General features: G+C 42.3%; 1 protein-coding gene across 2 annotated transcripts in view; it reads left to right on the top strand.

Moving 5' to 3' along the window:
• The window catches only part of LOC138302007 (uncharacterized), a 187355-nt gene that overhangs the window by 8955 nt on the left and 160370 nt on the right, over positions 1-18030 (top strand). Inside the window, exons 2-3 of one of the 2 annotated variants that reach the window (XM_069242430.1) lie at positions 4922-5034; positions 12983-13102. In XM_069242430.1, coding sequence (XP_069098531.1) covers positions 4922-5034; positions 12983-13102 — 233 coding nt within the window. Of the gene's footprint in view, positions 1-4921; positions 5035-12979; positions 13103-18030 lie in introns of both variants that reach the window. The other variant, XM_069242429.1, reaches the window with a different exon arrangement.

Raw genomic sequence — 18030 nt, 5'->3', positions numbered from 1 at the left:
GCCAGGCCATGCGGCCAATCGCCACACTGCACAGCCGAAGGCCATGCATGGTGGTAGTTGAATTAATGTATAGTAATTAAAAAAATGTAAATTAGTTTATGATAAAAAAAATAGAAATTCTCAGAAAAACTAAAAGTTACAGTTACATTATAGTTAGTAAATAGAATTTAAAAAACATAGAAATTCACTTTAAAAAGTAAAGGTTGCAGGGAGGTTATAGTTAGGATCTGAATTTACTCGCAGAAAACCATATGGTAGTTATGGTTATTGCTACTCAGTAGCTATAACTTGTGCCCTAATGTAACTATAACTCACACCCTCATCATGCACTGCTAATTACCCCACATATTACATCACTCAGCACTTCAGTATGAAAAGTATACCAAATATGTACTCAAGACTGCAAGAAGCACCACCAACATAGATTTTATTTCAAACGAATCAGCTCTGCAACGTGTTTCGGCAAACAGGCATTGCTCACGCTCTTTTGTACAATGGCTGACCTCGAAAAGTCATGTGGTGGACACAACAAAGTTGCAGTGAGCACACAAATAAACATACAGAAGTCAGGGGAAGAAAAGTACTTTGAGCAGGCGTACAGAACAGCAGTTCAACCATGAGGAACTAGAGCTCTTACCTCTCACTGCTGGCAAGGAGTACAAGAGATCGTCAAACACCACTCCATTAGAAGAATAAGAAGAGTATTCCAATGTTGATTATGAAGCCTAAAGGATCAGGCTGGTCAGTGCGGACAACTTAAAGACAAGCACCTCACTCTTAATTGAATACCACAAACAATTAACCCTGTCATAGCCTGGACATTGAGACTGTAGTCATCCATTTTTTAAGGGATTCCAATTTGGGGTGAATGTCATGTCCTGCAGCGATGAGTACTCTGCTGCAGAGCAACCTATGAAAAACATTGAATTTGTTTACCACAAAATACAAAGGGCTGAAAAATGAATACCTTTTAAACAATAATGGATGTATGTTATTGAATTATTCCTGCTACTCTGCACCCACTCTGTGTGGTGTCTGTAAGGCCTCTACAAGATTATTGACTGTGTTGAGCAATAGAGATCTATTCAAAGGGGTACCCAATTTATCATGGGTGACTACAAGACCAGTTTATGACGTAACTAACAGATGATTGCAGCCAAACCTTACACATGGCTACTGACCTTTTTACTTGTATCACAAAGTGGGTGACACACTTCTGGCTTTCCTTTTTAAAGTTTGAGATGTTTGTGCAAGGTAGTGAAAGGACACCTGAAGAATGGGCTCCTGCAGTTTGGTCCCCCCTACATATGTAGGCCCAAGGCTATTGGGTGCTTCATATGTCAGTAGTAGTAAGATGCATGCTGTCCAACATTATGCATATGCCTCACAATGATGCTGTCTCCTGTCCTACCTCCCCTCATAGGAGTCATTGTAATCTACGTGCATGTATCAGTATTTTTATTCATATTCTCTTCAATGGAAATGAATGTTGCTTCCACCTACCCTGGATCAAGCCAGTTGAAGAAGATACACCTGTAGCCACTGAGATGAGACGCCTTAACACAGGAGTGTCTTCCTGGTCTGATTACCAGCACACAACTGAAAGGTTGCCTGCCATCCTCACAACATGTGCCCATAAGTACCAAGGAACCAGTAGCTTAGCAAAATCCCTAGATTTTCATTGGCATTCTGGACCTGGAACATGTAGAAGAGGATATTATGTAATGCATGCCATCACGATAAAGCAGAACATCAATTCCAGGGAAGATGAATTTGAAAGTGATTGATTATCTCCTAATGTTTGAAAAGTTCACTTTTTAAGTGAATACGGTCTGCACATGAGGCGATAGAAGGGTCTGGACGAAAGACTGGACATTCAGCTGTCACACATAAATGAATAAAATAAGAAGTAGACCCGCTTTTGCTGTGATTGGAAAGAGAAAAGTACAGACTGCCTGACATTCTGAGATCTTGCAATTTTCAAGACCAGAGCTCCAGATGTAGATACTCCATATGATGTCTCTGTCCAGCTCTATCCAAGACTGCTGACAATGAGGGACCCTCATTTCTCTACATTTTCATGAGCGATATCATAGTGAATGTAAATTTGTTTTCCACGTGAAAGTAAAGGAAGAGTTAAGAAACCGCAGATCCCAGTGCCTTGATACTCTCACTGGTCATAAGTGGGCTCTACAAATCCTGATTGATTTATCAATTGAAAAATGGTTGGTATTTGGCCACTACTGCTCTGCCAACTATGCCTAGGGGTTCTCTTACCTTCCTTAGAGAGCAGGCAGGTAAGCAAATGAGGCAAGACACAGCTTGCTGAACTGATGTGAGAGAAGAAATGTCCTATGGTCATCCTCGATAAATGAGGATTCAGGGATGTCTACACTTCTGAAGAAAGACCTGTGGCACAGTCTTAACTGTGTGCATTGTTTCAGGTGTTCCTATTCCATTGATCACGTATTAAAGTCTAACTTAACCCATTTTCACCCGCCCGGTTGATAGCAATACAGTGGTGATCCTCCAAGTGTTATTCGCTTATACTTTTACAAGTTGCTTTTCCACTCCGGCAAAACACAGTTAACCCTAGTTATAGGCTGGAGAAAAGTCCAGTATTGTTATGTGTTGCTGACCAGTGGAATAATTGAGGAACCATCAAATCATCTTAGTAAAGATCAACTTATGCATACTTTAGAAAGAGAAAGAAGCAAGAATGTTTAGACCAAAATCTTGAAAGGGGTTTCAAAGTAATTGCATTCGCTTTTACTTACTGTTTCCAATCACTGAACAGGTGTTAAAAAGGTCTAATCTATGAATATTTTATCAATATTACCAGGGCAGAAATATGTATGTTCACACGGATAGATTTTCTGACAATCTGTTGTCTTTAAAAGGTGATCAGATGTGAGGGAAGAGCAAGTCATGTATGAAGCACATCTGAAAGGTCATAATTGTGATCCAGACGTCGGGGCTAATGAAAGGCACTGGCCTGGCAGTCAGTCTCCCTTTGCATTACTACTCAACTCAGTGGTTCTATTGCATTGACTTCAGAAGGTCAAATGACAAGTGAGGTTTACCTTACATGTGCCCTCCATTCCCACAACCATATTGGCTTTTGTGAGTGTGCACCCTGAATATCAACCCCGCAATATCAATAACTCACAATATATCAAAAATAGATATCAACCGATAAGTCTAGATTTGCTACACCTAACTCAACATATGGTGATATGTATGTATATATATATCTTGAAGCTACAAAGAGGTGGAATTAGGAATAATAAATCTTTATTTTCCTAGATGCACTTGCCTTTAGATATTGTGTGCTGCGGTATTCTGTCCTCCATATCCTTGAACCCCGATTATTTGGCAGTCGATATTCAGTAGTACAACTGCTTTTGAGCAAGCTAGTTTGTTTAGACACTGTAATCATTATATTTACCTTTGAAGAATTAACACATGACTCTGACATGCTCGACATAGGTCTGACTGTCAGCATTGAGAAGAGGCAAACTTGCGCTGTCAACAGGCAGAGAGTTGTGACTGGATTCAGGTTTCTCTCAGAGTAATAACTCCAAGTATTTGGGGTTTAGAGTTTGAGTGCTATAGGTGATGGTGTTGCAGATAAACCTTGCAGCAAAGTTAGAGGTACACGTGTTTTGAGACATGGGGATTTGGAAATTGTACATTAAAAGCGGGAAAGTGGGTAGAGTTTGTGATGTCAGAGCAGACTTGGACATGAAGATGCCAAATGGGTCTGAAGGTCCTGAGCTGCAAAGGCCTACATTGTTCGCAGTTCTGTAAGCTCTATCACAATGACACATGAAGCATTACATTTCAGCACTGTAAATGGTATTTATTTCGGGTAATAATAGGGGTTATAATCAAAGTATAAAGCTGTTTATAATCATTGTCAATCTGTTTTGTGTTTTATTCACATTTGCTTAGTCAGATTAATGAAGGCTTAGCCTGTCTTGATCCCAAGTTATAGCCCTATCGACTCTTTATGCTTGTTAGTGACAGTGCATGTTATTTTAAGCTAATCAACATTTCTGCTGGTGACTTGTACAACTCACCACAGTGCAAAAACCTGAGTTTATGTCGGCGAGTGGAATGAATAAATGGTGAGATGATGGTCGGAAGCAGGGCTGGCAAGCATGAGTTGTCTCACAAATGAGATGACTGACCCTCTTGATGTTGTAATGGGACACTGAAGCAAACCATGGCACAAAGACGATTGTAGAAACAGCTAGAAAGCAGTCAAGTTTCCTGCATATTTCCCATTTTGTAATAATTACATTTATACATATTTCTTTCATCCGAAAACTGTATATTCAAAGGTCTTTCAGCATATGGTATTTTCACTACGAATTACCAACCAAGGACCTGATTTAGATCTTGGCGGAGGAAATACTCCGTCACATCACCAACTTGACAGATATCCCATTTGCCGTATTACGATCACCGTAGGATATAATGGGATCATAATACGGCAGAGGGATCATAATACGGCAGACGGGATATCCGTCACATTTGAGATGAGTATTCCCCTTCACCAAGATTTAAATCAGGCCTCAAGGGCATGATTTATAACTTGGCAGATGGGTTAGTCCCTCACAATGGTTACGGATGTCACACCTGCCGAAATCTAAATGCCATTGGAAATAATGGGATTTTGATTGTGGCGGACGCAACATCTGTCACTGTTGTGATGGAGTAACTCATCCGTCAACTTCTAAATCAGGCCCCAAGTCTTTAATTGTGAAAGACCTAAATTTAGGGCTATGCATTAAGAGTCGGCTAAAAAGCCACAAATTATTGTAGTCAATCAAATTTAAGGATTTTGGAGAAAAAAAACATTTTCCAATGTCTTTTGGAACAAATAGATTAAATCATTGTACCTTTTTTCTCTTAGGAAATCAGTATTTTCTCTTGGCGGAATGGGCTGCCGTTCTACAATATTCGTGTTGATTCTCTGCTGTGTGAATGCACACTCATCTCACAGGAAGAATGAAAAAGCTAAGGACGGTAGGTCATTACATGATCAATAGCAATGATCCACACATCTTTTAAGAGGCTTCAGAATACATCTTAGTATATAAGGATAAATCATGAAATGCGCAAAACAGTAAGATTTCAGCGTGTTACAATTGAAATGTCTGTGACAGAAAGAAAGACTGGGCAGAGTAGCACGACATATACTAAACTTGTGCGTGTGCACCATACGGCACAATATAGCTACAATATTCATGCTCATTCTGTGCGCTGTGAATGGACCCGTGTAGGCTTAGCTCTTCCTGCGCTGAATTATCGTTGAGCACAGGCACCATGATATCTCCTGAGCTAGTTTTGCAGAGTTTCTGGTATCCACGCAGATCTTCAAGGTCTCTGAGGAGTTGGAGAAGCTCAGAATCCCACGCACTGCAAGGTTTCACGCATTACAAACACGCGGGAAGGACACGTTTCTCTAGCAATAATTGTCAGCACACATTAGTGCTGCTGGCTCACCTGGTTGTTATGCCATCCTGTTCAAAGGGCAGCACAATGTGACTTGGGCCCTTGGACACATAGAACATCAGTGCAGTAACAATAAACAAGGTCCACCCATCATCCAGGCACATCACACATGCATGTGAATATGCACAATTATTAAGAGGTCTCAAGACCTGTTTGAGTAACTCGTCCTACCCTAATTTATGCTCGTGCATTTTGGGATGCGTGTTCTTTCATTTATAATATGGACATTAAAAAATAACTTGGCAATCAGAGTGCCAAAACATATACGTAACAAACAATTATCTCCTAAAAGAAGACAGCTTGAGTTTTAACAGCATACATCCTTCAATACTGTGCTAATCCACAATATATATCTATAACAGTGTCAACTGCTGCAAGATTCAGAGATATTACTCTCTCCTCTGTGTCATCACATCACCCTAATGTGGACACCAAATCAGTAGTTCCAATTGGATCAGGTTTCTTTGATCAGGGTTTTCTTCATTTCGTTCTTTCTTTTAATGTTATGTACCTGCCCCTTCCCATTAGTATTGCACTGTAGTGCTTTCTTAGTGTGGGCATCCTTTTTGTACAGTGTTGCGTTTCCCCCGACTGAACATTGTTGTTTCATAGTATTTGACTATATATGTGTATGGAAGAATTGCTAAAAGTCGAGTTTGCTATTACGTCTAGTTGGTTAGTGTGAAAGTGAAAGGAGTTTGATTCTGCTGAAAATCTCGATGTGTTTTGGGCATACAGTATCTACAGTGGTATTCCAAAGTGCTGTGTAAAATCTTATTCAGGGCCTTTGGTTTTATGGAGATAGTGTGGCCGGAGGAGATTAGAGGATCAGCACATCAAAGTCCAAACCAAGTACATAAACAGGAAATCAGATCGATAATGCATCCACATCTTTAACCATTTCAATGTAAAGTCAACTGGAGTGACCACTGGCATGGAACTATGTGGAAGCCAAGGTTATCCTTTAGAGAAAAGTTAAACAGTCAGAAAAAGTTGCTGTTAACATAGGAATTTGCAGCAGGGTCATGGCCCAAAGAGATCCAGTTCACGAATGGTTGCTGTTGGATAAGACTGGAAGGGTCAGTTTATTGAAGAAAATTATATTTGGACTTATTTTCTTTTATAGCGCTCAAGCTCGTCCAGTAAAAAGGAACCAAGGTTTAAACAAAAACGGCTCAATGACGTTGCATTCTTTGGCCAGGCTGTCACAATAAAGAACATGAAAACGTTCCAGGTGCTGGAAGGTGCCTTTCGACTGTCAATTCCAAAAGTGAGGTCACTAATTGCTCTTTTAGGCTTTTCTCGTTCAGTAATATTTAGGTAGACAATAACATTTTTCTCCTCTTTAGAGAGGACAGTGGTACAATTGGAGACAGTGCAATATTTCTCAGTCTTGGTGAGCTCTACCAGAGGAAGAGAGAGCAACAGTAGAGGGTAAACAGTCTTTTTGCATCGTTTTATTTGCTCCTCATCCTAGGGAATGTAGCAGTCCCCTCTGAATAATGATTGTTAGAAAGTGGTTTTTTTTAGTTGGCAGAGGTATGCACCCTATACAAGTAGGGACCACAATCCTAGTCAGGGTAAGTAACAACAGAACCTAAATTATTCTGTCCTCGTGTAGCTTGGCACAGAGCAGGAAGGCGTAGGAAAATAGATTATGATTTTATCAATAAATTAAGATCAGAATGATGGAAATCCAATAAGTAGAAGTTGAGATATTGATTTTCAAAGAGTAAATGTAAAATAATGCTTAGAATCCAATAGCGCTCTTAAAAGGTTACTTTAGGTCACGCTGGATCGGGACAAAGTCAAAGTTCTGACTTTCTGCAATTGAGTGCAGGCTGGCTACAGGACCCACAGAGGCCCTGGGTAACGGAGTGCCTTTTCCTAGTCGCTGCAGCGAGATGCGTGGCTAGGTATGTAGATCAGGTACTCGCAGGGATGGTGATGCATCGATCTGTCCCAAGCAGTGAAGGCAATGTGTTAGTTCTAAAGACAAGCGCTGGAGCCGGTATGTAGTAGTTCTGAAGTTCAATGCACTGGGATTACCCACACAGTCGAGGCATGCATTGATCTCGGTAGACTGCTTCGGTGGCGATGCGCGGTTCCGATGCTTAGGGCTCTCAAGGCAATGCGGCGGTTCCGAGAGTGATGTGCCGGTTTTACTCCAGCATCCAGGTTGATGCACCGGTTCTGCTACATGTAGGCAGGAGATGTGTCGAATTCTGTGTTGCAAGTCTCTGGGTCAAGTTCCAGCAAACCAAACTCAGTAGCAAAGATAATGACTTTGATGTCCCTAAGTCTCAAGCAACAGGAGGCAAGCCAGCAACCTCATCATTTGTGGTGCAAAGTAGAATCCAAGTCTCCCTCAGCAGGGTCAGAGAGTAGCAGGCAGCAGGACAGTGCAAAAGAAAAAAAAAGCAGTCCTTTCAGGTCAGCATTCCAGCAGAGTAAAATCCCTTGTTACAGCACAGAAGTTGCCAGTCTGACAGGGTTCAGTTGTAGGTCCAAAGTGTCTGATTTAGAGGGGTGAGAGACCCAGTACTTTTATGTGTCTTTGAAGTGGGGAGACTTCCAAGAGTGACTTTGGAGTGTGCAAAGTGCACTTTCTTCCAGTCCAGTTTGCCAGGCTATCTGTGGGGGGTAATCAGTCCTTTGTGTGGTGTCAGGCCACTAGGAAGGGCAATCGGAATGCAGATGTATGTAGATGTCCACACCTATTCTTCCTTTGTTTGTGGCTCGCTGGAGGGCATGCACAAATTGTAGATGTCCCCCCACCTAGACGTGAATTGGAGACAGGCTGTGAGGCACATAGAGCAGTAAGAGCATAGAAATATCCACTTTCTAAAGGTGGCATTTCTAAAATTGTAAAGTCAAAAGCCAACTTTTCCAGTAGCGAGGAATTATCATTACCATTCCAAAGATATCAAATATATTGTAGCTGCTGTCTTCTCCTAAGGGATTGCAGCTTAAAATTATATGAAGGCATTCCTAATGCTGGCCTATGAGAGGAGGAGGCTTTGCAGTAGTGAAAATAACTTTGGGATTTTTTCACTACCAGAGCATGTAAAAGTTAAAAGTACATGTCCTCTCTTTTAAATACATTGCACCCCGCCCTGTGGGTCATGTAGGCCCTAGCTTAGGGGTGACATATGTAGCAAAAGGGGAGTTTAAGGTTTGGCAAAGGGTTGTAAATGCCAAGCCGAGGTGGCAATAAACTGCACACACAGACTCTGCAATGGCAGTCCTGAGACATGGTTAAGGGGCTACTTGTTTGGGGGACACATTCAGTGCTGCAGGCCTACTAGTATAATTTAATTTACAGGCCCTGGACACATGTAGTTCACTTTACCAGGAACATATAAGTAAATTAAGTATGCCAAATGAGTAGGAGCCAATATTACCATGTCTCTTACAATGACTATACTTAGAGCACTCTGTACATTGGAGTACAAACCTCCGAGCCTTATGGTCAAAGAACCCTTTCTTTTTAGGATCAGACTGAGACTGGTTACCACTACTCCATCGGAATTATTTTGGGGGCCTTTTGAGAACTCCTTGTTTTTAAGTTTTTCCCCCTACTCGTTCTTCTGTTGGGACACTGACCACCTTTGTGGGTGTCCCCCCCCCCCCCCAGATACATTTATGGACTATTCTGGTGCACATGAGATAGTGAGCATGTGCTCTCTCAAGATTGGCTCAAGAGCATGTGCTCTCCAAAATTGGACAACCCAACATAATCATTAACTTTTCTGCCCAACACCCAGCCATTCAGTACCTTACTGGAGTAATCAATAAGATCTTCCCGGAATTGATTGGGGAGCTTCTGACTGTCCCTGAATCTATGGCGATACCTCTCAGGAGTTAGTCCATATTTGGCAAGTAGATAGTTTTCATGGGCGTATACTTGGTTTGGTCCCCAACCTCTAATGTTAGAAGTGTATCTGTCCCAAGTGTTGGCATGTTTTCACATACCCACCCGCCAGTGCTCCTTAGGGAACCTGTGTGCCTTCAGTGCAACCTCATAAGGCGAAAACCACTTATCAATGTCACCTCCCACCACAAAACTGTGCACCTGTTCCTTGGGTATACAACCTTCTTATCTCCATCAGGTACTGTATGTATGATTCTGCCATCACTGCGGGAGTCATACTGTCTGGCCTTGGTGTCCAGCTCTTTTAGAATCAGTTCATGAGCCAGAATTAGCTTCTTCTCTGCTAAGGCTCTTTCAGCCTCCCTCTCAGCCTTTTTCTCCTCACCTTCCATTTTCTCTCCTCTCTCCTCACCTCTAGGCTCAGGCCGTGAATTGAGACACTGCTTCCTGCTCTCACAGGGAGCACAAATCAGGTTTGTCCCCCTCAACTGCTGCAGGTAGCTCCTCGGAAGAGCTATTGACAGGCTCTGCCAACTCATCATTCTCTTGGGAGTAGGCTTCTGCCAGGCCCGCAGCGCCATTTCAAACTCCACCATCTTGATCGCTTCATGGGCTGGTACCCCATATACTTGAAAAAGCTTTTCAGCTGGTTAAGTGTATAAACCTCCTGCTTGTCCAGCTCAAACTCCATGGCCCCACTTGCAGAACCAGCCAGAGACATGATGTATAGGATATATCAAAATTGCAAAGCAGGGAAAATTGTAGAAGACAGATTTGAAATGGTCTTAGATGTAGATGGGTAGTGTACACCAAGCCATTGTATTGCACTGCGCAAACACACCTCCTATCCTTATCACTGATCACCAATGTTAGAAATTGTGTCTCTAGTTGGCAGAGGTATACACCCTGTCCTAGCAGGGGCCGCAATTCTAGTCAGGGTACCTCAGTTACACAGTGCTCGCCCTCTGGTAGCTTGGCACAAAGCAGACAGGTTTAACTTAGAAGGCAATGTGTAAAGTATTTGTACAATAACTCATACAACAACATGGTGAAAACACCATAAAAAGACTCCACACCAGGTTATGGTGAAGGGTTGTTCTGAAAACAATTGCTGGAGCCAGGATGCATTGGTTCTGAAGTGTGATGTACAGTGATTTCCCATGCAGTCGAGAGATGTGCTGATCTCCGTAGACTGCTGCAGGAACAAAGTGCAGTTCTGATTCACTGGGCTCTCAAGGCAGTGTGGTGGTTCAGAGAGTGATGTGTTGATTGTACTACCCCAATGTTGGTTCTGCTACATGCAGACAGGAGATGTGTTGAATTCTGTGTTGCAAGTGTCTGAGTCAACTTCCAAAGAACCAGGCACAGGAGCAGGGATAGAGACTTTGATGTCCCTGATGCTCAAGCAACAGGAGGCAAGCCAACAAGCCATGGAGATCACTTGTGGTGCAAGGCAGAGTTCAATTCTCCTTCAGTGTGTCAGAGAGCAGCAGGCATTAGGGCGGTACAGCAGAAAAGCAGTTCTTCCAGGTCAACATTCCAGCAGAGTAACAGTCTGTGTTTCAGAACAGCAGTTCTTCTGACAGAGTCCAAAGTGTCTGATTTGGGGGAGTCAGATATCCAGTACTTATACCCAAATGTGCCTTTGAAGTGGGGGAGACTTCCAAGGGTGGCTTTGAAGTGTGCAAGTATCCCTTTCAACCCAGTCCTGTATGCCGTACAATCTGTGGGGGGTAATCAGTACTTTGTGTGGGGTGAGGCCACTACCTATTGAGGTGTAAGTGTTAGCCCCTTCGTCCCTTCCTGCCCGGGAAAGGCCATCAGAATTCAGATGTAGGTAGACGGGTACTCAGCCACACCTAGCCTTCCTGTGTTTGTGGCTGTCTGGAGGGAAGGTACAAAGTGTAGCTGCCACCCCACCCAGATGTGTATTGGAGACAGGCTGTAAGGCACACAGAGCAGTAAGAGCTGAGACATTTCTACTGTCTATAAGTGGCATTTCTAAAAGAGTAATGTTAAATCCAGCTTTACCCATAAAAATAATTATCATTACCATTCCAAAGATATGAAACATAATGTATCATCTTCATCTTTCTGATCAGGAATTCCAGCTTAAAAGTGTATTAAGGAATTTCCAAGGCTGGCCTATGAGAGGAGTAGGCCTCACAGTGATGAAAAATGACTCTGGGATTGTGTCACTACCAGGGCAAGTAAAACTTAAAAGGCCATGTCCTGCTTTTTAAATACATTGCACTGGCCCTGTAGATCACACAGGAGCTACCTTAGGAGTGTCTTGTTTGTAAAACAAGGGGAGTTTAAGGCTTGTCATAGGGTTTTAATGCAAGCTAGGTGGCAGTAAACTGCACACATATGCCTTTCAATGGCAGGCCTGAGACATGGTTAAGTGGCTGCTTATGTGGGTGACACAATCAGGTCTGCAGAGTAACAAGCTGCATTTAATTTACCGGCCCTGGGCACATGTACTGCACTTTAAGTACATTACCTATTCAACTGGGTAATAGCCAATATTACTATGTTTAAAGGGGAGAACACAAGCACTTTAGCACTGGTCAGCATCGGTAAAGTCAACCGAATCCTAAAACCAAGCAAAACAAGTTGGGGGAAGACCACCCGGAGCCTGTGAAGTCTAACAAAAATCAATAGATTTCCCTTCTGTGGAGAAGCTAAAATTGATGCCTTTCCTTTGGCTTCTCAGGGTGTTCAAATTACATCATCAATGCTTACAAACAGTATCCTAGCCAAAAGGTCCCTAGACTGGACATGACCTTTGCTAGACACGATGAGATTGTTTTATTACACCCAGTCAGATGCTGAAAGAGGTCAGTTGCATCTGGCCTACCTTGCACAACCTCCACCTACTGACACATTGAACAACAGGGACTACAACAACTCACCTTGGAAATGACCGCCTTTATAAAGTATGAAGTAGATTACTTCACCCACTGGAGTCAGGATCACCTTAAGGATAGTCTTACACTGTAACACGGGGATGGGGGAATGGCAGTTACGGGGAAAGTGGTCTTCCATTTCACATGGGCCTCAGGTTCGTAGTTCAACAGGAATCCAATAGTTTAAAAAACATCAAAAATGTATTGGCAGTTCTAGTGTTCATATTATACCATCTTGATGAATATTTTTCTGCACAATCTTACAGGTTCTCAATTCACTAAACAATGAGCGCACTTTGTGCTCTTATGGTGTCATGGGCTTTCCTCCAGAAAATGTCAAATGAGAGCAGAAGGGGGAAAGGGCATAATTAAGCACCCTTTGGGGGCTTAATTAAGGATCCTTGCAGTGTAGTTTTGGAATTCTTGTAGGATTTTGGAAATTGCACATTTTGCAGCTTCTGTTGTTTTTACAAAATGGGAATTCAATGGTCAGATTTGGGAAATATTTCAATTCCTATGGTGAAATTGAATTGCACTGGGTTTATTTCGCACCTTAAAGGGGCACTGTGACTGGCCGGCTACATACCTCTGCTGTATATCCTTTTACTGCAAACAATGCATCTTAACTAGCCACCCAGCATTTATTTACCTTTTTTCTTGTGCTTTCTTCTAGAAGAATGTATCAGCCAATCATTACTGATAAAGTTCACAACTCAATTTGAGCACATTTGGGATGACAAGGGAAGCGACGCTGGTGGAGACCTCTCAATCTGGAGACCAACATCTAGGGAACCAGGTAGGTTGAATTCTTGTGGTAAATTGACTCATGACACTCGAATCAGGGAGCTGTCAAGGGGTCTACCTACTTGTCTAGCTGCAAGGACACCTATGAATATTTGAAACTTACACTAGGGACGTTATACTGATTTTGTTTAGTTGGTTAGCGCCAATGCAAAACCGTCTCCACAATAGCGAGGGGCAGAAATATGTTTTGCTATTTTTGAAGCATTCCAAGACATCAAAAGGGCGGCTCCATTGCTTACAAGTGGGTAAAGTACCGCAGTGGGTATTGTTTCTGCTGCAGATAGATGTTTGCAGCTTCGTGGTCATATGGGTTGTATTACTCAAAAGACCAGTTTGTAATCAATAGAAGCCTTGTAGTGTACCTCTCTGTAGTGGTAGTAGATGTTGCAGTTTGGCTTAGAAGGCTCTCAGTGGGCATGCACAATGGCAGTTAACTGTATTATGTATGAAGTCTTAGCTCAGTTTTCACTAACATCCTCCCCGATTTTTTTGTAGTGGCATAACTCCGATGCACATTCATTCTTTCAGTCTTCCATACTCAGTGCTTAATTTGTGCTTGTTGTTTCCGGTGCTGAGCACTAGCACTTATTTTTCAGGGCCAGGGCTTATTCTTCTGCCTCAAGCATTTGCTGCAACCAAAAGACACACATGAGAAAGACTGAGGAAGAGAAAAACAAAAACGCGTTACAAAGGGAGAAAGTAGAAAGCTGCAAGAGTGAGCTGAAGGGACAGGGAGTGGCTTTATATGGATTGAAGAGGCCCGAGATGGCTTTAGGATTATGCTACCTCAGTATTCCGTGTTGGCACATTTAATTGTGGCAGCTGCGTGTTTAAGAGGAGGGCTTTGGGCACCAGCACCTTTTTATTTACAAATTAAGCACTGTCGATACTCATTCATTCAGTCTTTCAGAATTGTTTGATAATTTGCTATTTTATGAAAAAACAAATGCTTGTACACAATTTCTCGAGGAAACAGAGGTTTCTGCTTACGAGTCACCCCAAATAATTTTAGAGTAATTTCACGGTCAAGTTGAGAAAACTAATTAACTGCTCATTTGTTTGCATGCACCTTACATTTTTGGCCCCACTAACAATGCTCTTTTTCACTGGGAAAAGCAAAGGTTTAGAAGTAGGTAATTTATTCCTTCAATTTACAATCCAGGAATATTTGGAGGCAGTTCTAAATCCCTTGTGTTTTATTTCGTAATATGTTTCATACTATTCTATTTTCATGAATCTGTTTTAGATTATCGCGTACTAACTTCTGTTGGGGTTTGTTTAGACCACATCTGCAATTTTTTGGTCTCTTCAGCAGCTGCTGCTGGCAATAACGATCAGTGGGATGGTTTCACACAGGGAAAATAAATAAAAAAATACTTAACTGCTGCATGCTGCCTAGGTGTTCCCCACCCAATCCAGACCCAGCATGAGAGAAGTGTCTGGATTGGTCTGCGCAGGTTGAAATGCTGCTCAGTTGGGGACTGGGAGCCTGCACTGGTTCTTCACCCGGGCTGTGCGACATGTTGATTTGGCTGGCCTAGGACGGCCATCCCTATGAGCACTTAGAGTGCACACTACTCCTCCTCCCCCTGGTGAAGAGGATGGCCCCGTCTGCTCTACACTCAGCAGACTGGCCGAGGAGGAAGCAAAAAAGAAAACAATAATACAATAGTTGTTTTATCATTTTATTTTTCTGCTGCCTTTCAGCAGTGGGGCGGTGCTCCTCCGCCATAATGGGTCTCTTAGCTCTGATTTTCTGAGATATGCAAACCAGACCTGCAATGTGTAGAATAGATCAAAATACTGAGTGTGCTCTACCTGCAGGGCTACTGAAATTGTGCAATTGTGCAGCTGCAGCGTTTTTTTCAAAGATAAGGATTTACAGCATTTGTCACATAATCCATCACGTGCTTCATAATTTTCAGATTTTCACAAAAAAATTTATCCAGCTCAAATGCTTCAAAAGTTACTACAAATGCAGCAGCATGTGTCACCGTGCAATGGAAGTGTCGCGTAGGCTCTTATTATCCTAATGAGACTACTGAATTTGGGAGGCAGAATCACTTGCACTGTGCGGGACTGAGTCTGAACCCACTACAGGTGACACCTGATGGCCTAATCCGGGTTTTCCTCCGGCTAACTACCAGTGCCTCATCTCTACCCAAGAGCAGGGATGATTGCATGACACAATTGACTCCTGAGGGAAATCTTGGTCACTCAGATCGCATCCGTTTTTCTCATTTACTTTAGTCTCACATATACAAGGGCAATCAGAGGCAGTATATACTTCAATAAGGTTTTAAAGAAGCAACTGCATCTTAGATAATAAAGCATGCACTGCAATAACCAGGATGATTGTCACTAGAATCGTTAAAATAATTCCTACCTAGTCTATGTTAGAGCACAGCATGTTAAACTCTAGTTCTGCCCTTCAGGTTCCCCTGGGAGAACATCATTCCTCATACCTGAGCAAGAGGCCTGTAGTCTACATAAATAGCTGTAGTGAAGCGTTCAGCAACCAGCATACAGTCGTGATAATCTGGCTGTAATCTCCCTCTAATGTGTATGGGAAAGAGAAGGGTTTTTATAATAAAACAGCTGATGCTCTGAGAAAATGTCCCTATGTAAGGATGTGTATGTTTCTATGAACACTAGATACAAACCATTACCATGTTTACCTGAAACCTATCTTTCTGTATCCTTGAGAAAACCACAGAGTACAAGAAATGTCTTGTTTAAGAACACAGTGCTGATCTAGGCAAAGAACAGCTAGAAAGAGAGAAATAAAACAAGACCACAAATGTGGCTATTGTTAAAATAATAAACTAAGCTGAATAAAATATATCTAGGTTAAAGTGCACAGCGGCAGGCCTAGTTCGCTAAAATAACATGTATGAAGCTATAACTAAAATGGCTACACAACAGAAGGCCCTTTGCAAACACCCTCCCCTTGCTGGTTCAAAGGTGGTTCAAAGCTTAGTTATGGATAAAAGCTACTAAAACTCACCCTAAGATATATATGTGAGAATGTCAATAATGACAAGTTAAAAAGACACTTGAGCATGTTTAAAAAGGACAATTTAAAATGGTAATTAAATGGTAACTGTGGGCGCAAAAAGATGAATTTCAAGAGTCAGAGTCATTTTGGAAGTTGCCAATCCAATCAGGGATAACTGAAGACAGGAAATCTTCCACTTCGGAAGGTGGTAAAGTTGGAAGTTCATCGCCAAGGAAAAACATGGAGCATTCGTGTTCCAAAGCCTGAGCACCAACCAAGGCAGCAATATTCCGTGGTGTGCCCAACAATGAGTTTAGAGCTGCATCCTCCATGAAGGGCAACTCATAAGCAGTTTCCTGTGGCAAACGCACCCTCAACGCGCATGTCTGGTAATGAGCCCTCAGCGAGCACATCAACAGATCAACATCCAATGAAAGCAAGCACTGCGTAGAAAGACAAACTTTCAGGGCATTTTCGAACAAGCACAAGCCTGCACACAATGTAAAACCAGTCTGAATAACAAAGACAAGTCACACTCCAATTCCTCCGGAAGTGTTGCTCCAAAGTACTGCATCATGCCTTCATGACACAGCGGCACTGCTGGGAGCGCTTTCAGTCCTCCGTGTTGCGGAGGGACAGCCATTGCTCAGAAAAAGTAGCAATCTCAAGATGCCACCTATTATAGCCAAAGTTATCAGAAATCCCCAGAAAATACTGGAGAATATTGAGTTGATGGCTGATGGTATTAAGCCAAATATAGAGGAGAAGGTGTGAAAGAAACCAGAACCAACAGCCTTAAAGAAATTTGCGATTCCACTAGTACGGGACGCAATAAATATTCATCCCATGAGCTCAGAAAGTTGGTACTTAAAAGGGACTGTATCTCTGCTGATGACCTTGCCACTTGAAGCGCGTAGGTCTTGAATGCAGAAGTGAGCGCCACATATTTTTGGAACAATAAAGCCTTGAGTCTGCTCAACTTGTCAAAATTCATATTAGAAGTCACTTCTCTCTGTCTTGTGGGAGGAAAAAGTAAGTTCCCGCAGCATGTAACAATCTTACAGTAGAGACTGAAATGACTTAAACCATTCCGGCTCACATCCCACAACAGTTTTCACTATTGAGGAGAACAGCTGCCATTTGAGAGCACCTGGGATGCAAGTCTAATCAAGGGGACTGGAACTCCCTTCAGATAACAAGCCAAGTTCGCAGCCGAAGCGTTACAGGCCCCGTGCAAGGATAGCTGTTTACAGGCCATCGAATGGCTGACAGAAGTCTTGCATTCACTACCGCTAAGAAAGACCTCTGTCATCCCACCGAGATATTTGTATGAGAAGGGCAGCTCCCACACCTTATGGATGTTACTATCTCCTAGCCTTTCATATCTGCCTTCTGGAATGTGTTTTCAGCAGGACGTGAATTGAAGTGTTGAAATAGGGAGATATTAACCACTCAGCAGATGCTATTTCAGCCACAGTAAAAGGCAACTTTTCTAACTTTTCAATATTTAACATGACATAAGTAGCTTCTTTCTTAGCCATTAGTTGTTGCTGTTGTTGTGTTAAATTAAATGTGGAAAATATGTCCCTTGCTCTAACGTATTGCCAAGGACCGCAGCCTGCCTTCAATGTTTGAAGTGTCGAACCCCACTGCATAATGGACCTTAGTTGACTCTGTCCATGGTGTAAAGAAGACACATCACTTTGTATTATGTCTATTGCAGAAGAAACAATGTTGTTTAAGGTGTATATCCGGTCGGACAGGGTATTAATCCCATTATCTACAACAGCTAATGCCTTCTGTAAGTTTTCCTGATCTATTTGCCTTAACCGGGCAGCAGACTCTTGTTGGGAAAGCTTCCAAATTTCATTACAGCCTGCGTATAAGAACCACTTTCTGCATTGTTTTCTGGGGCCTAACAG

Source organism: Pleurodeles waltl, chromosome 6 (genome assembly GCF_031143425.1).
Source record: "Pleurodeles waltl isolate 20211129_DDA chromosome 6, aPleWal1.hap1.20221129, whole genome shotgun sequence".
Taxonomy (NCBI): domain Eukaryota; kingdom Metazoa; phylum Chordata; class Amphibia; order Caudata; family Salamandridae; genus Pleurodeles; species Pleurodeles waltl.
The sequence above is the reverse complement of the archived record's forward strand: the minus strand, read 5'-3'. Positions and strand labels throughout refer to the sequence as shown.